Below are 22755 nucleotides of genomic sequence, written 5' to 3' on the forward strand. Positions count from 1 at the left end.
AGTGCCACCATGCTTCAAAGATAAATAGCAACTCACAGATCTTAGTGATACGTTTAATATTTTGGCAAATAGATATTAACTGGAGGAGGGTGCAATGGGTCCCACTGGTTTCTCAACATCACGCCCTTGATGTCGCATCACAGACTGTCGATGGGTTCCCCCACTGTAGTTTCGGTAATGTGCTAAAAGCAGGGACAGTGTGCAGACACTGTGTCGGCCCTTTCCCCACTTTTGCACAGCTTTACAGTATTGATTCCTGTAACCTACTATTAAGATTTAATACAACCTGTGCTCTTGGCTTAAATGTTGGTCTTACCTGGGTTTGCTAACCGGCTGCTCGTTGGCCCCAAAATCTGATAAGGATCTATGAAAAAGTAAGAGAACATTTTGTAAGTAAAAAAACCATTTCTTTATGGACAAACTATGATGTCCTATAACAAATGTATCCATTTAGAATCACTATAGCCTTGTTTATACTAGTTAATTACACCAGATGAATGCTGGCTATTTTCATTCCAAAGTGTGGATATCATTAAATGCATACATGCAAAGAGATTTGATAGAATATGTTTCTACAAGACAGAAGGCCAAAGGGTGAGATGCACAAAGGTGACCAAATGCATGTATAAGATACAACAAGTGCAGGTTCCTCCTGAAGGTATAACAGGTGCAAATTCCTCCAGAGGTTGCAACAGGTGTAACTTACTCCTGAAGTTACATTAGGTGAAATTTACTCCTAAAGTTACAGCAGGTGCACCTTCTTCCTGAAGTTACAACATGTGTACGTTCCTCCTGAAGTTACAACAAGTGCAAGTTCCTCCTGAAGTTACAAAAGGTGAAAGTTCCTCAGAAGTTACAACAGGTGTAAGTTACTCCTGAAGTTACCGTAGGTGCAAGTTACTCTTAAAGTTACAACAGGTGCAAGTTCATCCTGACGTTACAACAGGTGGAAGTTCCTCCTGAAATTACACCAGGTGTACGTTACTCCTAAGTGTGGTCATAACTTCCTAGTGGATAAAGTAGTCACAAATAACCATGTCCGAGACACGGGCAACTTAATCCTGTTGGAACATGCATGTGAAATGGCTTGAATTCAAAAATAAGGCATACTTACATCTGAACATGAGGGCTCACGTGCACATAATGTATGCAGTGAGTAGCTTAACTGTGTAAACACACGCAACGTTATAAAGTTTGAGTTGCTTTTTCCTTTTAGCTGCACGTGACTTTCCCGAGAGTAGTGTCAGTAACTGGTGCCCTTTTACATACTACTGGCACTACTGGCACCTACTCCTGAGTAAGTCAATGACGCAGTTAAGCTCTCAGGGAGTGTATTTGCAAATGTTTGGCAACAGCATCAAACCCACCCATTCCATCATGGCTGCCAGTGGAGAGAAGCGCATGCTCCAAGCAGAGTTTGACCAATAGAAAGTGCCTCTTTCCTGTTATCAAAATGGTGAACTTTTTAGACTCGCCGGCCAAGTGCTCCCAGCAAGCTTTGCAGCGGAATACTTCTGGGAGACTCTGCTTGGGACAGATAGGTCGTACTATGCCTGCGAATGTGCTGATTAGCACATGGAAAATGTACGTCAGTGTTTTTCCAGCAGAGCGACTGGCGCAACATTCGGGATGCCTGAACTGAACTCAGCGTGTCTTCCAGCTAGGAGGACAAATCCTCTCTGGCACCATTGCCCAGCCTAAATCAACCGGCTTGGGAACAGTGTGACCCTCCCCATCACGCCACCATTTATCAATCCACGAGGGAGGGGGCGGAGGTCTCCACATGGCCCCGCTGTTATCGGCACTGCCTGGCCATGTGCTTCCCATCCCCTGAAAGAAACTGGCCTGGTCTAGCCGAGACCTCGCGAGATCACCTTTTCCCAGCAGCTGTGTTGTGATGGGAGGTGGGGAGAGCATTCATTTTCAGAGTACTGTCCCATAAAATGACTGTAATTCTGTTCTGTAGTATTAATCACGAACAACCTGCAAAGTGTGTCTGCGAATGGGTGATGATCTCAATTGGAGGAGTGAATTCTTTGGGCAAGAAGAGCTTTATAGCTCACAGAGACCTTTACTGTCAGTGTGGTGCTGGATATGGAAAAAAAGTGGTATTTTACATGCCATATGTTTATAAAAATAGCACCTAATAGCACCTAAATAGGAGTTGCGATTGCATGATAGTTTTTTTTTTCCTTTGCGTGCACTGTGAGTACTGCACAGGGTAAATATGGGGTATTCCCCCATGCAGCACGCCGTATGCAGAACATGAGCTATCTCGTGCAATTCCAACTTATAATAAGGTGGTACTTAAAAGAAAGGTATTTAAAGGAGAATGTACTGTTACATCAGACATCTATTTTATATCTATATCTATTTGTTTATTAAGCGCCAAAAATCTGTGGGCATCAGGGCGCTAACACAGCAAACAATGAAGGACAAAGAGCAGACCAACAAATACTATGGGGGAGGGGGAGAATAGCGCCCCCTATGCAACCTTCCTAAGCAAATAGCAATGTTTTCAAACCTTTCCTAAATACGAGATGATTCTTTCAGTTTGCATGTTTCTGGGGAGCTTATTCCAGGCCTGGGCCATCAAAATGGGAAAGGAGCGTCCAATCCCTTTGGTTCTCTTGACCCGGGGGATCCAGGGCTCAGTGAATTGCAGGGCCGTAAAGCACGGGCTGGTGTATGTACTTCCAGTTTATCCTTTAAGTAGGAGGGTGCATTTCCAAAGAAGCATGTGCTAGGGTGAGTATCTTAAACTGAACCCTCTCCGCAACTGGGAGCCAGTGAAGTTCACCCCATCTTGCCGGTCAATGTTAATCGAACCGCCTCATTCTGGATCCTCTGTAATCTACGCAGGCATTCCTTGCTTGCCATTCCAAACAAGGAATTGCAGTAATCATCTACGCAGGCATTCCTTGCTTGCCCCTCCAAACAAGGAATTGCAGTAATCATCTACGCAGGCATTCCTTGCTTGCCCCTCCAAACAAGGAATTGCAGTAATCATCTACCCAGGCATTCCTTGCTTGCCTCTCCAAACAAGGAATTGCAGTAATCATCTACCCAGACATTCCTTGCTTGCCATTCCAAACAAGGAATTGCAGTAATTATCTACCCAGGCATTCCTTGCTTGCCTCTTCAAACAAGGAATTGCAGTAATCAAGCTTGACTAGGACAATGGCTCGGACCAGCTTTTTACTTTTTTGGGGCTAACCAGGGGGCAAATCTGTCTCAAAACCCCTAGGTAATAGAGTTCTTGACCACATAATTTACATGGGGATCGGTATTAAGCGATGCTTCCATGTAAATATCCAGAGTTTTTACTTCATCCACCATGGCGATACAGCCACCGTCTACACCAAAACTCTTATAGGCCGGATCCAACACTTCTCTGGCCTGTTTCGACCCATAAACCATGTTTTGGTGACATTTAAGCAAATGCTGTTCGGCTACACCTGCCGTCTTCCCGCTAAACATGGAGTCCAGACTTCTCAATTATACAGAATCCAAAACATAAGCCCACACGCCGAGGGCCGCAAGTCTCAACCTTACTTTGCATTGTTTAAAGTAGGAGACAAATGACATCACAGCCCGTGGTAGGATGGTGATGACATCAGAAGTCGAGATAACAGTTCAAGGCAGAAGGCCGATGAAACCACTGTTCAAGGTTAGGGGCCACCCCTAAAGATAAGGGGCGCTCAGCAACTTGCACACCCTAAGAGTAGGAAAGCTAGACATAGCTGCCTGTCCTGCTGCTTCCACCCACACAGCTGCCTGTGGAAGAAACTGCAATTATTACTGCCTGATCTGAACAGGTAACAGGGTATCTTCTAATGTGCATGAACAAATAACTGCAAAGCCATATTTATAACAAAAAAATTTCTGTTTTACAGTTAAAAGATTTTTTTTTTCTTTATGAAGTGGGGCCACTAGGAGTAGGGCCCACTTTTTTACTCTCTAAAAACATCATTTTACTCCCCGCTTTGGAAATTAGAGAGGAAAATACTCCCACTTCAAAATCTTATCTGGAGTGCTTTTCGTGGCAAAGGGCAACACGCGTCAGCATCGGGTCTCATCTGGTCCTGTGTCAGTGTTGGAAGCTCATGACATCACAGGACGGTGTAGGGGGTTCATGATGTCACAGTGTAAGGTGCATGTCATGCAAGAGGCCTATCGGGGTAGGTGGGAGATGACAGCACGGTTCAGTGGAACATGGCCACGGCAGAAGCGTTTAGCGTTGGGGTTTCATGACATCACAGACAGAGTACTTGATGATTGTCACAGTTTAGGGCAGGGTGCTCCGGGTGGGTTGGCCAGTTCATGACATCACACGGTTTTATGGCAACACTGCCCAGAAAGGGCTTACCTGGTTGGGGCCGCTGCTGCTCTGGTGTCTTGTTCACATTTTGTGCGACTCCCAGCGGGGGGCCTGTGGGGAAAAAAGACTAAAGATTAGCATTTCTGTCTTTAGAGTGAAACGGGATACACAGATAAGCCGAGGCTGCAGAAAATGTGCAACAATGTATCATGCGCATTGCCCTTCTCTGCTGGACGATACAGAAGGCTTAGGGCCTGATTCATGGAATTTTTAGTGTGGTGCAAAGTCACTTTGCACTGGTTCAAAGTGATTTGCACTGCCAACATACATGCTATGCTATGTCACTTGTTAAGGGCCTGCTATTTCACATATTAAGGGCCTGATTCGTGGAATTTTTAGTGTGGTGCAAAGTCAATTTTCAACTGGTGCAAAGTGACTTTGCACTGGCAACAAACACCCTGATTCACCGAATGGTGCAAAGTGTTTTTTTGCAGTGCACAGTCACTTTGCACCAGTTCAAAGTCCCTTTAGTTTGCACCGCGCTAAAAATTCCATCAGCATGGTTGGTAGGGGCATCAGTGGAGCATGGCATTGTGCCAGTATGTCATGGCATAGTGCAGAGTTGCTCCATTTAATCCCACCCTGTACATGTTTCCATTTGGGTAAACCAATTTGCGGGAATTAAACATTTTTTGGAGAAAGATAGTATACGAAACCTCGTCCCCAGGTTCCACGCCCAGCAAGTGACCAACTAGAGCACGTCTCCCAGTGCAGTGACAAGCATCCCGCAAACTAACATAGGAGAACTGACCGCAAGAATAAAAGAAACAGGCTACAAAAAACAAGAACCCAAAATCCAATGGGAACAGGCCATTAAAACATGTTTCCAAAGGATCAAGTGTTCATACAGGGATCAACTTTCTATTGGTTTACTTGCATTGATCCATCCAACAGAAGCCATAAGGACATTGGCTGCAAGGCAGAGATCTGACTGCAGCTTCCATTATCATCTGACTTTTTAAGCAGGAGAGTAGACAGAGGCGTTAGACATCAATCGCCAAGAAGGATCTTAGAAGGCCCTTCCCTTGGGACAGATGCACATTTCCAGTCTTTGAACGGCTTCTAGCCGCTACCTTCCATTCTATGTTCTGTTCTCTGCTGCACTTCTGCTCATTCCGCTCCATCTCCATCATTAAGTTGGCTTGGGCGCGGCTGTGGGTGATCTCCATGTTTCAGGAGTCGGGTTTCTCCTGCGGTGGCTCAGGTACTCCGGACTCAGAGGCAAGAGACATTTTCCGTCAGTTGTGATGTCAAGCACACGCTGCTCTGCACCCTGATGAGGCCTTTGGGGTAAAAGTGGCAATGGACTGCCTAGCGATAGGCAAACATGAAATCCCACCGTCGTCATCGAGGCTGCCACTCCCCCTGTCCTCTGCCACTCCCCTCGTCCCACGTGACCCCCTCATGCACAGAGATGGTCCTCCTTTGCAAACAAGGTTGAAGCGATGACTTACTTTTAGGGACCGCGGGGGGCATGCTATTTCCCCATCCGGATCTCCTTCCGGTGTCATACGAGGGATCTGTCAAGAGCAAGAGTAGACACATGTGAGACTGGGGCTTCTAATGAACACAACCTGAATCTTATGAAGGAACACATTTAAGACTCAATAACAACATATCTTATTGGCTGAGCGCCCTATGAGGCGAGATTATTGTCCTTGGGAGCAGTGGGGGTCCTAGGAGGTGTAGACTTTATAGACTAAGGACATTACATCCTAGGTGATTGGGCAGTTGGTTAAGGATACACGTCTCTGTGATCACGTCACCAATAGTCCAGGCAGAAACTCCAGTGGGCCTTTTAAAGATTGCATGCTTTTATTTATTTGTTGTTGGTAGGCGCCTGCTGTGAAGACGCTTGTTTTGTAGCGACCCCAAGGGAAAGGGGGAGGGGAAGTGAACACATCGTTCACCATCCCAGGTCATTAATATCTGGTAAGTGTGCGGGGTGGGGGATGGAGCCGTGAGAAAAACACATCTTACAGGCGTGTGCGTTAGCCGAGTTCATTATTTCAAAAAGGTTCCTCTTTTGTTGCCGTCTGCTATCAAGGGGGCCTGGAAGTGCTTCCGGTGGTAAGCCAGGTTTGTGGGGTTCAGGGCTGGAAGAAGAGCATTACATACACGCTTAACAGAGGTCAGAGTTCATACACTGAAAAGGCCTGGCAGGGCTTCAGCTGGTGAGTGGGGATAGTCTGGGTCTGATGGTTCGAGGATTGGGGTACCCCTCGTTGGGGCCCATAGAGGTCAAAGGGCATTCTCTCAGTGGGGTTCTAAGTGCATTGTGCTTGCTGATTACTACTTGATATAAAAATCTGATTAAAATGGCACTTGTGTATTGGACCCAGTAACATAAAAGTACACATGTCGGGGTTTTCATTCTCGTTATTGGAATGAAAACGATGCCTTCTTTCCAGTCTTCTTCTTATGCACAGAACACGAGTTTAGTCCATAGAATGGCCCGGAAATGGGAGACCCAGCAACAGGGTTTAGTGGTGGCCATATTGGAATCAGTACCTTCCCAACACTGCAAAGCAAAGTCCATTAAGAGAACACTAGGAACGGGAAGGTCTTTTTTTTTTTAAGTACGATGTTTAGAATTATATGTAGAAGCGGATATGGCTGGAAAAGTGAATCTATTGGCAGGAGCCCTCTTCGATGTTGACATGTCCCTGACTGTGTGATGTAGTTGAATTACGCAAGCACACATTTCATGAACTGATAATTATCCTGACACCGTTAATGTCGAGCTCTCCCAACATCTGCCTTTAATACAATCTCCCTCTTTGTGCGTGGAATAATAACACCACATTTCAATTAATCACTTCTCGTTGGATTCCCACTTCTAAGTGTTTTAATAATAGTTTTTATAATGACCAAAATGAATGGTTCTCATATGAGCAACCTCTGAAGGCTAAAAGGCTGATGTTTGTGGTTTCTCATAGTCAATTCCTAAATTTAGCTTTTTACAAAAAACATCACAATATTTTACATATTTAAGCATAGAACATCATTTTAGGGAAACGTCAGGAGTGTTATTTGTAATCATTTACATGGTAGGAACACCCCTTTCCCCTTGTTTTTTAGTAATTATTTGGTTTGCCATATTTGCTTTCATGGGAAAAGCAGGAGCTGTGGATCCTTAAATGTAGTCTGAAGAGCAGCTCTATCTGCTACGCGTTACCGGGGCGGACATCTTAGAATATGCAAAGAAATAATAACCAAAATGAGCCCTTTCTGCTCTAGAAGCAAGCCCAGCTTCCGTCGAGGAACATGAAAATGTCCCAGTTCCCCTAATTCCCAGCCCTGAAAGAGGAGGTCAGGTGCTTCTTCAGCTCTTCTCTTCAGTGTTAAATACTTTCCAAAAAGGCAAAAACGTGGACTTGAAAAGGGTGCGGCGCTGCGCAGAGATGAGGGCCTCATTACAAGGTGTGCAGTGTGGGGGAAGTGCAGCTAAAAGTGCTGGTAATTCAGTGACCGCAAAACTACAGGTTTGCTGGTGGAGGTCACTGATTTACCCCTAGCCAAGAACTGGAGGTAAAACAGGAACTGTTGGCAGAAAACTGCTGGTATTACCGGCCCTGAAATAGCGGGGCCGATAATACCTGCAATGGGGTGACCAGATAAAAAAAAGAAAAAACGGGATGGGTCATAGACATAGATGTAGGACTACAACAAAAAAGTAGTCCTACTTCTATGTGTCTGGCCTGTTGCGAGGGGCGTGGAGGGGGTGTGCTCACAGGCGCACGCCTCTCATTGGAGGAGAGTGCTGTGGAGGGGAAGGGGGCGGAAATGGCGTGAAAAGCGTTCAAGCCCTTATTTACATGCAGGAAGAGTCGTGCCAGGACCTGATTTCAGGATTTCGAAATTGAGAAATTGGGTCCCAGCAAAAACCAGGACGATAGCCAGCCAGCCTTCCAGTCCCTGGACGGGGTTTGGAAAATGAAAAAAAACTCCTGGGCCCCCATGATGTAGGGTGATTTCCTCGGACTGTCCAGGGAAAACCGCGACGTCTGGTCACACTACCTCTATTCCCCTCCATGGAATGGGTATTTACAGTCCTTTCCACCTGTAATATCCCAGAAATGTCAGGATATCAGGTGTCGGTAATGGTAGTTCAGTTTGCCGGTATCCCGCTGGAATTACCGGCGGGATACCGCCAAACTTATTGTGAAGCCAACAGATAGCATACATACAGATCGTGCTCAGTCTGAAGCAGCGAAGGAAAAAGGAAACTCAGCTTATAGGAAGAAGTCTGGCCTCCAGCCTGGCTTTATAAGGCTGGGTGGTATGACAACTGCCAGGGGGCTGCCAGCTGTAACACTGCAGATGTTTTGGACTGTCACTCTTGTGATCTCTCACCATGGCCTGGACTCAAACTTTGCGCTTGTCACTAGGTATTGGCCTGTGATCATTGCAACACAGCAAGCAACGTATGGCTTACTGTATGCATGTGGAGAACCGAGGTGGCAAGTAACATGTTATACCTGACTAGCAGCGTGCAACCTGACATTTTTACACATGGACTATGTTGTCTTGGGTTGATGGGAGTTGTAGTCCAAAACATCCTGAGAGTCTAAGGTTGCAAAGACACCGCAAATATCATATGGGAGAAATAACTACATGAGAAGTGGCTTGTTTTGATTTATATGTCTCTAGCACGGGCATACGTGGCAGTTTCAGAGGAGAGCCAGCCAACACCAGGTCCATTCATGACCAGAAGCAAGCAATCCTTGAACAACAACCTGCGCTGCCAATGATGCACATGACAACAGTACAACATGCAACTAAACTGCATTAAGGAAATGTCATGTTATGCTTGACATGTGCAATGCCTTTGCACTACCCCATGCCTCTTCAAATAGACTTTCATGTATTGTGTATTTAGTGAACTTGTAACCGTTCATTTCTTCTTTCAATCCATTGTTTTCTGTATCCAGTGTTTCACACCCAAATTGTACATTTTTTGTATGAAAAAAGTTTAATGTTTCACCAAGTGCATTGTTCACACTCTCATTGTCCCGGGAGGATAGCTCAGTGGCAACGTGCTCTTCTTGGAAACAAGACGACACAAAGCAGCAAAGGTTCGATCCCGGGTCCGCACTTAGAAACCTCTAGGTGTTAAGCGCGTTATAAATACGCAACTAAGAGACTTATTCCTGTAACAGCGCCTCGATGGCCCTGGGCTGTTTGAGTGCTTTAAATATTCAAATAAATGTATAAATGTGCTCTCTCCCAATGCCTCAACACACATGTACACTCTCCCCCCGAGCTTCATGAGATCCTCATATGATTCCTATGCTTGATATGTTTCTGTTTTCTGCAGAGGCAGTCATCGGACATGAATTAACTGAGCATCACACATGTGCCTGTATCGGGGAACAGGGGAAGCGATACACTGTGTGCCACTCAGATTAAAAAAGAAACATTAAAAAAGGGCTTTGTCAATTTTTGGTTTGGTATTAACTTGCAATTAAGGGGCTGGTTTCGGAGGTGCATATGTGCTGGGCTGATTTTTGCTGCGCTGTTTTGGTGTGTTTTTTTCAACAAATTCTGTTTGCACTAACCTACCTTCCTTTCTTTCTTTCTTTCTTTCTTTCTTTCTTTCTTTCTTTCTTTCTTTCTTTCTTTCTTTCTTTCTTTCTTTCTTTCTTTCTTTCTTTCTTTCTTTCCTCAATCTCTTTCTTTTATCAACATGCTTTTCCAGTTTTCTATTTAATATGCTATTTTTTCACGGTCCCTCTTTCTGTGTTTTCCTTCTTTCCCTTCCCTAATGTTCTCTTCACTCTATCGTTCTGACCCTAGAGTTCTTCCCAGCTTCTTTGATTTGGTTCTAGCATTCTCTTCAGAAAGGAACAAATGGGAAGCATCAATTGGAAAGAAAGAAAGAAAGAAAGAAAGAAAGAAAGAAAGAAAGAAAGAAAGAAAGAAAGAAAGAAAGAAAGAAAGAAAGAAAGAAAGACATGAGTGTAATGAAGGAGAGAAGGGCCGGCACAGACTGTGGGCGATGGGCTCGGTCCACAGTGTGTCTCACCTTGACCTTCCGTATCCTCCACGTGAAGTGCTCTTTACAAAAGAAATTCTGCTCTAAATAACCCAGTGAACAGTCAGTGGCGTGCGTTATGCTGCACGTATTTACTGACTGCCAAAATGTCTACTCCTCTTAAACCCGGTGTGAGATTGGCCATTGGTGTTTTAACGTCTATTTTTGGCAGACATCCAGCTCTATTTTCCATAGTGTTAACAAAACCACACCTAAAAGCGCCTTGACATGGAGTGGAGGGCGTTGGGCAGATTTGGGCGCTTCGGGGGCAGCAGCAGATGTGGAATTGCATATTTTTAGAAACGTCAAGGTAGGGCGCGCCAGGGACTGGGGCCAAATGTCTCTGCAGGAAAAGTGATCAGGCTGGGGGCGGGGGGAGAGCAGCGCCTCTGCGACTGTTCAAAGGCAGAGTTACGGTTAGGCTCTGTGGGGCAGGTCTACAAAGCTTGGAAGCAGACCACCTCCACCCCCTCGCTCTGAACCAGAGTCAAGACCAGCAGAGGGCACGCACAAGGGAGAGAGGAAGCCGCTATGAAGCCCGGCGCAGCACCATCTCAATCGCCATCTTGCCACAGGGACATCATTTGTGGGTTGCTATGGGTTGCAACTGCGACGCCTGAGGTCTCCCTTGCAACCCTGTGGTCTCCCTTGCAACCCCTAACAAAAATTAAAATGAGGAAAATAACTTCTTTATTTATATAAGCTCCTGGGCTGTGGCCAGCACCATGTGGCCCTTTGGTTCTGGAGTGGCTGGCTTTCTTGTTCAGGCTCTTCATAAAAACGGGGTTACACAAGTGTAGCACTTTGAGTAGTGACCCTAAATAAGAAAGAATAGGAATAAAAAATAATGTGTCTTTCTGGAATTCTATACAATAATTGCTAGACTCATTAAAGGTTTATTTCAGGTGCAATACAGGGGATGAGTCACTGATTTAGTAAGTTCTTAAACACCTCAACTCAGCCTTTCATCCTTCTGATGTTGATAAACGAGTACCAACACAGGTTGGGTGATGTTGTATGTATATTTGTTCTATATAAAGCGCTTAAGCGTAAGTGCTATATAATAACACATCATTATCATTTGGCCTTGGTCGTCTGCTTGCTTTCACAGTAATTTTGTAATATGGGCCTATATGCACTGATCTTAAGGATAGGAATGGTGATCCATTCTTGTATGAAATGTATATTGCCTTATAGTGATCGTAACCATATTTTTCGTAGTGTACTTAGGAACAATGCTATGTGATTCTCCTTCCTGTTTTGTCAAGGGGTGAAAGGTCGTGTTCATCACTTCTGTGATGTCACTACAGGGTTGGTTTAAAGGTCATCACTTCCTGTGATGCTATCAGACGTCAAGGGTCGTGTGATGTCACTTCCGCTACCCCTGGTATTTAGGTGAAATAACGTCCCTGTCTTGCCGCCTAGATCTATGGTGCTGGTGATTGGCTGTTGGCCAGGAACGGGGAATGTTGCCCTAACTGTGTGGCCGAGTAATGTATTTAGGCCGTAATCCTTTCACTGGTGGACATACTGGGCACTTGGGTTTATTGGCTTGAATGTAGCGAGGGCCTTTAACGAGAGTGGCCTACTATGTCCGTCCCAGTATGAACTGTCAACAAAGAGATTATTCTCATCAACACCCTGGGTGATTGACTGCAATGATAGTGGCACTTTTTGGAGGGCAAAAAAACAGTTGGTGCAGAGCACGAGCTCTTCCACAATGTTATATTATGCGTCAACAATAAGAAAACAAAAGCAGAAATAACAGGGCTGACATGGAAATGGCAGAGACGGAGTTTGGGGTGGGGGGGGAGCCCAGTGAGAGAGCTTCAAAGCGGGCAGTGCTGCTACGGACGCGGTCTGAGGCGCATTACCCAGATATGTACTGTCGCACATCTATGACGTGAATTACAGAAGCGTCATTCCGGAACGGCCACAGGCCTTCTAGAACATGAGCCCGTGCAAGGTAAAGTAGGCCTGGGTGGTCCCAGCTCGCAGTGCTGCAGCAGTGGCGCGTCAGAGCTGCATCGACAGCAGGTGCAAGCAACCTGCAGCTCTTCAGGGGCTTTGGCCGACGATGATCCTACATAATCCCTCGCCGCTGACTATGCTAGCTAAGGCTGATGGGAGTTGTGGTCCAAAGCATCTGACAAGATGCAGTTTCACAACCCCTAATTTACAGGGTCCGTTTGGGGCAGGGCGCAGTTCCTGCATCCTGCACGGGTGCTGATGTGCAGAGCAGGTAAGTCCTGCACCCCTTAATGAGAGTTGAACATAAGTACCTCTTTTTTGAAAATACATAAACCCTCCCTCCCCTGTACCTCTAGTAAGCAACCCTGGGATACACCCATCTCAAGCTCTGACGGGCACGCTGAGCCCGCGCTTCCGTAGCCACTATCTGCAAAGGTTCCGTACCCTTTTCTGGAGCTGAACTGGGAAAACGTGCATCCCATGTTATTCTCAATGTAAACCGAAGTGGCTATTAGTCAATGCACACAATTATGCAAACTGGGGAAAACATGCAATCCCCCCTATTCGAACCCAAGGAATTACAGGTAACCAACAATATTGGACACAGTATTACACCAGACAACTCCTGCTTTACACCATCAACAATGAGAGCAATATTCAATGAGCATTTGTTACTCCCATTGTCACCAGCTTAGCAGCCCCATTGCACCCCACCCCCCCCCGTGCCCCGTCAAAACAGCTTCCGTGCAGCGAGATGTTTTTACAGATCCAGCCTAATACACTCAAAAGAAACCACACACCGAGTTTCACTTTCTTAAGTGGAGAGCATACCGCAAAAACGGTATTATTGTGCACTCTGTTTATATCCCACCAACGGGGTGTGATTTAGCGTAAACAACGTTTTTAAATGTGAGTTGTGATGCATGGCAACTTATTCACTTGTGGGCCGGCACAATCGTTCCACAAATAGTCCTCCGGCATGGTGTTTGTGTGAGTTCTCCATTTCTCTGACTACCGCAACCCCTAGCAGCCCCCTCCCCCCTCCCCCGTCCCCCCCTCCCGCCACCCGCCCTGGATCTCTCGCTTGCAGAAGTGGTTACTGAGAAAGTGTCCCAGAGAAGCTGTCAGGCCGCAATGGGCGAGCTGGAGTCGTGCTGCGGTCGGCAACTGGCGGGCCCCGCGCCCCCAGCGGACCCTGGCTTCCTGCCTCCGCGCAGTTCACAGACAACGGCTCTTTGTTCCGAGCCATCGGCAGGAAAACACGGCGGGCCGCTCCTGCGCGGGGTCAGATGGAACGCAGACAAAACACGGGCTCTGGAATCTCAAACGACAACAGAGTGGAAAAGCGAGAGTGAGTGTGTGGTGCTGCACTCTGGAAGAGCGTTGTCTACTGCTAGCATGGGCGTAATTTTAGGGGGGGACAGGGGTGTTTGCTCTCCCCCCCCCAACTTTCATGGCACACCATTTTGTCCCCATTCATTTGGCTGGGGCATCTTTTCTTCAGATGTCATGTCCCCCCCCCCAACTTTTTCAGCAAAGTTACTCCACTGACTGCTAGGCCCCGCTGGCGGGACTGTTACCATCCATCTCTGCAACGGTTGCTTAAGTACCTGTTTTAGGGCAACTGGCGGGACTGTTACCATCCATCTCTGCAACGGTTGCTTAAGTACCTGTTTCAGGGCAACGCGCAATGGCGCTCATTCTAAGTCTGGTTGTTGTTAGAATGACCCACTTTTTACCGCTCTCCGCCTATGTCTTTGCAGTAACCACAATAAACAGCATGACCCGTTACTGGACTCTGAGTTACACCTAAACAAGGGGTGTATAACCTGCGGCACTCCGGGTCTTGTGGACCGCAGCTCCCCTGAACCCCTGCCATTGACTAAGCAAGCTAGGAATCATGGGAGTTGTAGTTCAAAACATCTGAAGATCCAAAGGTTGCAGAGTCGTACTCCAAGCACGTGTAATGTGGTAATTGGAAAACAATGTCCAGGGATAGAGTTACAACTTGAAGCCCTTGTGAAGCTGCATCTGATGCGGCTGGGACTCTATAGTTCACCCGCTCACAACACTCCCAGCTCCTGGTCTTGTTAAAAGTGATATTTGGAGTGTTTCGAGGTTGAAGCTATAACTGGGCTGTACATTCAAGCAGAAGGCCCCACTTTAGGAACTGTGTATATCAGAGAAACAGTTGAAAGCTACCTAGAATCACACAGATCCATTTTATCAAGATTCTCAGAGATGCTTCTAGAATATTCTTCCCCGGTGTGGCCTCTAGTTTCATTACAGAGTTAAGCCTCTGGGTCAAGGATCTCCCAGGACCAATAATCAGTGGAGCATTCAATTATTGGCCTTAATCTCTGCATGCCTAACACCAACATCTGGCAGACGGTCACCCATTAGCACCCTTGGCGGGTGCAGCAGCCAGCCATTTTGCTCCAAACCCGGGCTGAATCCAACGCTGCAAGCCCGGGTTCAGAGCAACCTGAGTGGTCACTGCACACACCCTTCACCCGGCACTGCTGTTTTCCCTCCTGCCCTGCCTCCCATCCCCAAAATACAGCTCTGCAACACCCACCCTCCACATCCAACTCCCCTTGCCGGAAAAGGGCTCCTCTGCCGGTGCCGCGACGTCTGCCTGGCTTCCTGATCAAACCATGGAAATGGAAGAGGGGCTCCGTGCGGACTGCTGCCTTACGTTTCCATAGCAATTCTGACTCTCCCCAGCCACTGCTGTGAACTAAGCAACGCTGGCGTTTTCCTTTTCTTTACAGTTGCTGTTAGCGCCTCGAGGGGGTGCTAATAGCAGTAATAACGTGTTCTGCTGTCTTCACCGGCCCAATAACGGCACCAGGGCCCCATGTTATGGACCTTGCTTCGCTCGGGCGTAGAACTTGGGCCACAGGCTTTTACTGGCTGGTGAATCCCGCAGAACACATTATTGCTTAATCAGAGCCCGATTGAGGGGCTTTCACTAATACCCTTCCCCCTGCAGACCCCCAGTATTTTGTCAGCTCTGGTTGAAGGTGGTTCCAGAGGCTTTGATTTGGGTCTTCGTGAGGAGGGTATCCCCTTGCATCTCCCACTGAAAGGTTCCTAACACCCTCTGAGGCCAACGATGCTCGTGAAGGTGAAATTTCAGCGCAAACTTGATTCACGATAAAGCACAAATGCAAACTGCCCCCGAGGTAAAGCACTTTGAGGTGGGCACATGTGGGAGATGAAGGAGAAGTGGAACTCGTGTGTCCGTGACTTCTGTTTCGGTAGCACAATGGCACGTGCTGCCCTGGGGATCTCCTGTGCGGTCTCTGAGTCAGGACATCTCTACAGTAAAGATGGGTTTATGCTGACTTCTAGGAAATGTTATCATTTCTCTTGCTCTCCGACTTTTTACTATTTTTATTTTGCTTTATAAGTGCAGGACACATAAACCTTTGATCTTGTTACAAAGCCTCACAGTTTTTTATATGCAAAGAGCTGTACAATAGTTTGAACCCCTGGATGTATGTCAGAGCCTGGAAAATGCCTACCTAATATCTGTACTCATGTCAAAACTGTCGGCCGAAACAATGATTTTTTTTTTTTCAAAAACAGGACTTCAGTGCAAGTAACATATCTGAGGAAACACATACTGCATGCAAATCAAGTGGCTGGAGGCACACTTGGTTAAGACGAAGGTATTACACAAGGGCCTAGTTGCAGCTGCAAATAAGCCATTAACTCTGAGTAGACTGCTTAGAAATAACATTGGCAGGCCAAAGTGCGGTGTCCTGCTTGATAGAGCTACTTCAAACAGATTCCAGGAGGGTGTCTTTTGGGCTGAGAGAGGCATACATTGGGTGGGAAAGGCCATAGAGATGTGCATGGCCGTGTGTGATTTGAAAGCTAAACAATGGCAGAAGCTGTCTGTCCATCTGCATATCCCATCTCCCATCTAGCAATATTACATTGCAATAGTTTTGCTCAAAGGTAGCCAGAACTAAAATTAAAATAATTCAAAAGTAAATAGATGTGTCTTTGCCTTACTCAGGAATGCACTGTTAGGGTGACTAGACGTCCTGGTTTTCCCGGGACAGTCCTGGGAAATCGCCCAGGGAGTTTTTTTAATTTTACAAACCCATCCCGGGCTTGCAAGGGTGGGCGTTTTTTGCTGGAACCCGTTTTCGAAATCCCCAAATCGGGTGCCGGTGGGTCTCTGACTGCACGGATGGGCGAGTGAAATGCTTTTCACGCCCCCATTTCCTCCCCTTCCCTTACCCGGCGCTCTCCTTCAATGAGAGGTGTGTGCCTGTGGACACACCTTCTCCCTTCCCCCCTGCCCCTGCGACTGGCCAACAACATAGAAGTAGGACTACTATTTTATTTGTATTTACTTTAGTCTTACCTCTATGTCTATGGTCTGTCCCTGATTTTTATCTGGTCACCCTATGCACTGTGCAATTGTGTGTTCATTCGACATGTTTGAGTAGGGGTAATGGTCCTCCGGTAACCTGCTCTGCATGTGCCCTTTGGTTCTCTGAACATGGCGTGTGCTTTCGGGGCCCTTCTCAGAGCTGCCGCTTGGAATCTTCCCGAAAGATCTCCAGGACCAGAACTGCCTCAAGTGCTATTGCAGGAGCAAGAGTCACCAGAAGTAACGGGCCTCGATGGAACACTGAAAAGGCAGCACCTCCTAAGTGAAGGCAGAAAGCGCTTAAACACTTCATTCATCCATGGCGCGCTTTTCCAAGCACCTACGTCACGAGGAAGTGAGTGGGTAGAGTCCAATGCCCAGTGTGTGGTGTTTTGGGGGGTCACGGAGTCTCGGAATTCACTCTCGTCTAAGGAAGGTGGGAGAAGCACGTGTTGTTCACTGGATAGCTCCTGTGTGGAGCACTACTCTCAGGCGCAGAGCCAAGCTGCACTTTACATTTTCAAATCACAGCTGGGTCGACTCAGACCTTCATCTTTGAACGGTCGCTAAGTGAAGTCACATTCAATGAGCTATTGGCACATGGAAGTCATTATTCACCTCCTCTAGGCCAATCAGAATATTGAGAATGCAGTCAATAACTATTGAAATGGACTGCATTCCAATCATTCTGATTTCAGAAGCAGACAGGACGACAACTGAAAGCAATTACGCACACGCAAGATACAGCAATGCAATGTCCAAGCAAGATTTCCTTCAATAAAGCGCTCGCTCGCTGTATCTTTTTTTCACAGCACTGTCAATGTGCCAAGCAACATCTAATTGAAATAATCAAAGTGAAAGCCAAACGATGGGCATACGCTTTTAGTTTCACAGGGATGCACCCAATGTGTGCTCATGGTAAAACCGTTCCAGCTCAAAGCTTACACTCTTAATGTGCACCCTAGAAAGAGAACCTAGACTCGATTTAGAAACGATCAAAATACCATGTCATATTTGACCATGCTCTATTTTTTTAGGGTTGTGGGAGTTATGGGCTTGAGTATCTGGGGGCTGTGTCCTGCTCACCACTGCTCTGTGCCCACGACACGGACCACAAAGAAACACACCCGTGCACAGAATACAGGTTCTTCTGAACTGCACTGCACCAACAGAGCCGCAAAGCGAACTTCTATGTTCCCTCTCTCTTCACTAACCCAACAGTCCATCCCCCCTCCCCACCTTTCAAATCTGCCAGAGCGCCGGGAGACCATGTACAGCGCTGCGGTGCGCGTACCTAACATAACCACTCCGAAACATAGCGCCATTTCCTGGGTGTGCTAATAGCACCCTAGCGTCATTGGAAGGTGTCATTAACACTCTGCATGGTGACCTCTGCCTTTTCATTGGGCCATATCTAGGAAGGTGGGTCATTATACCTTGATAATGGCCCACCCCTCATTCTATGAAGCTATATGAATATATCGCATAGAAGCGGGAGGAACCCCACATCACACACAATCTAAACACCTGATGTTATTAGACGGGAAAGGCATAGCACGCAGTGCTCTGTAGACACACCTACCCGTGTAACTTTCAGCATGGTCCAGGAGCACGATGATACAAGCCCTGAATGCACAGTGGTATCGTGGTGGGTAACATGGATCACGCGTGTTGTATGGGCTGGTGCTGCATGCTGTAGTGACGCTTGAAAGAGAACATGGGGCCTGCGAGGCAGGGGCCCCAGAGCCCTCAGTCTGCACTCTCAGCAGGCAGACTCCACCTGCTCCGGTTACAACAGACACCGCGTCTGTGAAAGACACCCATTCAGTCCAAAATAACCCTCTGGATACACAAGGCATGCTATTTCCATGCCTAAAATAACAGGTCATGCCTCCAGCGCATGAGCTCATCAGCCCTCTACTGCGCTCGCATGTTGCTCGCGGTGCCGCAGCTAACTGGAGCTGCACAGACTTACCGACCCATTCACTCATTGGCCCCCTAAAGGTGGTGACATTGCCCAGGGTGTGCGCTTGTGCCAGTGACAGCTGTGGCAACACGAGGGCCTTCGCGAGGCAGTGCATGTGCACAGCTGTATTTCACATCCCACGAGATCACCGGGGAACCTACGTGTGGGTCTATAGATCATAAGTTACTCAAAATGTTCTTCACATTTCAACTGGCCGATGCTGCCACAAGTCTTGGAATTTTCCAAAAACAACACGTTACGACACAAGCTGAATCTATCCTCGTGGCTATAATCAGGAGATCACCATTGCCAAAGTGGGGCATTCAAAGTGATGTAAACATGCTCAAGAAAAAACCTGCCACAAACAAAACAAACACAGGGACCTATGATCGAACCAAAACCATCCAATTACACATCTCCTACTCATCGGCCAAATACTAGACAGGCAGAAAGCGAAAAGCCACATAAGCACAGAGGGTGCTTTCTCTGCAGGAAATGGGGACAGAAAGATGCAGAGAGCCTTAAAAGAAATCAAGATGGTGGAATCCTTCTCTCACCCCCTGACCCTCCCTGGCTACTCTAACTCTGCCCCCCCCATGCCTGCTGACTTTAAAAGGACTCCAGTGGTGACCACTATGGTGTCAGAGTGGCTTTTGTTGTGACTCAGTGATGCGTTTGAAGCACTGGTTCCCAAGAGACCTCCCGTGGGGAGTTTCTGTGCCTTGGAGGAAGGTGTTGCCCTTCCTCTGGGAAATCAAAAGAGGCAGCAGCCTGGTCATTTTTCCACATGGCAGTAGTGGAGACAGTCTGACCATATACTAATTCACATCAGTCCTGTCATAGCTGGCCCTCCCTTAGGAGCTGCCACTAGCGTTATATAAAATGTCTGTCGCTGTATAATTGTGTGTACTTATTAGTCACCACGCCACAGCTATGCATGGTTTATTGATATTCATGGCATCAGAGTAGTAAAGGCATACAATTAATATCATTTAGATCAGAGGTGCAGAAAAAAGAAGAAAAAAACACCTGTGCCTGCAGGACCTTTTTGTTCCAGCAGCATTCTGGAATCTACATGTGACCTATCAACCTGATCTGTGTCACCACAGAGCTGGGGCTGTAGATGTCTGGGGATTGGTTACCACAAAAGCATGTGCACTATACTTTTGAAAGAGGGGGTCTGATTAGCAGACCTAACTTCAGAACACATCATTTTATATTAAGAAAGATCAGTAAGGACTTTAGCACCATGCAGATGGTAATTGTGTCCCACTTGATATTACTGCACCATCAGCCATCCACAAGTGTGCAAGATGTGCTGATGTCGAAACCGGGCTACAACAGATGAAGTCACAGCTGTTAATTATCCCAATAAGCCAATCCCTTGCACCTGAAATCCAACCACAGATCAAATTCTAGGGATGTTTCTTACTCCCTCTTTTATTGAAATGCCGAACCAATGCCCTGGTCAGGGTAAAATGGAGCAAAAGGAAAGCTTTATGAACAATCTTGACTCCTCCACGAACAAATGAACCATCTTTCCAGAAGGTGCCCTTGTTTTGACAAAACGGGTTTATACCTTCGTAATGGGCCATAGTTTGTCACTCCCAAAATATTAAAATAATTGAATCAAATCCAAACAGTCCTTAACGGGTCATAAGCGACTATGCATCTTAAACACATCTGCCTGCTGGGACTAATCGACCTCTCTGACGCTTTCGACACAGTAGACCAGCATGCGCTCACGGACACCTTACATCAGCGCATGGGGATCAGCAACCTTGTTCTACGCTGGTTCAAGCCCTACCTCGCCAACCGCCAGCAGTTTGTTCACATGGACTACTCTAGGTCGCCAATGCTGCCCATCACCTGTGGAGTCCTATAGGGTTCCACCCTCTCTGCAGTGATCTTCAATCTATACATGGAGCTGCTGGGAGCCCTCCTAGCCACACACAACATCCAAATTCACCAATACGCAACCGACACTAAGCTGACCCTCATGATCAACTCCAGTAATGAGATCCGCAGGCTCAAAACCAGGCTCTCACTGATTGAGTCTTGGATATCCAGTGCATACATGAAGCTCAACCCCTCCATGACCGAATTTGTACTCCTCACCAACAACACCGAACCCCCAGACATACAGACCTGGCCAGAACTCTGGGGGCTTCACACCCAAGCTCGCCTCCTGTGCCAAGTCCCTCATGTTCCACATCGACAAACACCTCTCCTTCAAGACACACAGCTAAGAAAACTCAGAAAGCTTGGTATCATCTCTCCCTCCTGAGAATATTCAAGCCCATCCTCCCTCCGGACAGCTTTAGATCCACTGTTTAAGCACTGGTCCTATCCCACCTGGATGGGGGCAATTCCCTCCTTAAATACCACCTGTTATCCTCTCTTGCACCCATGAGAAGTAGCATACACCGGACTACATGCATTAGCAAGGGTCTATGCAGATACAACCACATCACCCCGGACCTCATCGACCTTTACTGGCTCCTACTGCACACCATATCAGCTTCAAGTCTTGCTGCAGCATCTATAAGGCAGTTGCCCTCAAGTCACGCATCTACCTCGGGGAGAAACACAGCATCTCCGGTGGACAGCGCACCACCAGAAGCCAGGACATGTGCATGCTTGAAATCCGCCACTGCAAAAAGGAAAGGACCGGAAAGCAAGACTTCTCTGCCTACTCCCCATGACTATGGAACCTCCTTTCTGCCAGCATCAAACTTACTACTACAATTCAAAAAAGAACTCACGAGCCACCTCTTCAAGAAGTTTCTCCTCCTCAACACCTAGGCCATCACGTCACCCGCATGATGCCAACTGGCTTGCTAGACTCTCCTCCACGCCACCCAGTACAGTTCTATCCTCCTCTGTGTCCTTCTGCTTCCTTCTCCCCGCTGTCTATCTGTTCTGTTGTTACCTCTGAAAAGCGCTCATTATACATCTGTACTGTTGTACACCTCTGTTAAGCGCTTGTTGCTTCTCGAAGCTAGGTCCACGCTCAATAAATAGTATAATAATAAAATAAAGAAATAATAATAAACAGGGGCCGAGACAAATCAGAAGCCAATGCCCCACTCTGCTGAACATTGATCAATCCAAAACATCTTGAGTGCTTGATTGGTGCTCAAAGATTTCTGGAACAAATCACCCCTCTGCATGAAAACAGGTCCAGGGATCCCCCCTCGATCTACGAAATTAACAGAGATCACCAAAAAGGGAGCAAGTTTGGTGAAATAATGTTAAAAGCAAAAGGTTCAACAACCTCACACTCAGATTCAGAGAAGGCTGCCTGAGAATTAAGAGGCCTAGGTTTAGCAAGTCCACAGAACTCCCAGGAAATCCAATCCAGGACTTTGCACCCAGAGGAGCAAAAGTTCAAAACCCACCCTGATTCTCAATCGCCCGTGGTACTTCACAGCTTTCCACTCTATAAGACAGGCCATACAAGGCAGTTCGTGGCGGTAATAAGTAGAATGACGTGTGATTTTCCGCTCCCCTCTGCATGGTGTCAATACAGGAAGGATTAAAAGCCTGACCACCCCATGCCAAACATATACTCAGCTTGGGGTACAACGAATAGAGATGCCCGGGCAAATCGGAATCACTCAAAAAGCCAGCAAACAAAAATCCAGAATGGGAGATTTGGCTGAATTTCAGCCGTTCCAATATTGACCAAATCCCCCATTTGGTGTAAAGGGCTGCGGGAGTGTCCCCTGCAGCCCCTGTTTACTATATTGTGAATGGGGGTTGTGGGGGTGTCCCCTGCAGCCGATCATAAAAAGCAAAAAAAAAGGAAAGGACCCCGCGGCGCCAGTTCACGATCACAGAAGTGAAAGGGAAGAGACGTCAAAGGGACACAGCTAGTCGATGGCACAAAGCAAAGTGCTGCCGCAAGGTAAGTAGGGGTGTGGGTGTGGCCACGTTGGAAATGTTCAGGGGAGAAAAGACCGAAGGTTATTTTCGGAAAAAGAATCTTGGGTCTTTACTCCCTT

General features: G+C 47.0%; 1 protein-coding gene across 8 annotated transcripts in view; it reads right to left on the bottom strand.

Moving 5' to 3' along the window:
• FLI1 (Fli-1 proto-oncogene, ETS transcription factor) overlaps positions 1-22755 on the bottom strand; it is a 298063-nt gene that overhangs the window by 6413 nt on the left and 268895 nt on the right. For all 8 annotated transcript variants that reach the window (XM_069614173.1, XM_069614179.1, XM_069614180.1 and 5 more), the window contains 3 exons: positions 5836-5901; positions 4370-4432; positions 317-364 (listed from right to left, as the gene is read on the bottom strand). In XM_069614173.1, coding sequence (XP_069470274.1) covers positions 317-364; positions 4370-4432; positions 5836-5901 — 177 coding nt within the window. The remainder of the gene's footprint in view (positions 1-316; positions 365-4369; positions 4433-5835; positions 5902-22755) is intronic.

This window comes from Ambystoma mexicanum, chromosome 9 (genome assembly GCF_040938575.1).
Source record: "Ambystoma mexicanum isolate Mex_15411 chromosome 9, UKY_AmexF1_1, whole genome shotgun sequence".
NCBI classification, from domain to species: domain Eukaryota; kingdom Metazoa; phylum Chordata; class Amphibia; order Caudata; family Ambystomatidae; genus Ambystoma; species Ambystoma mexicanum.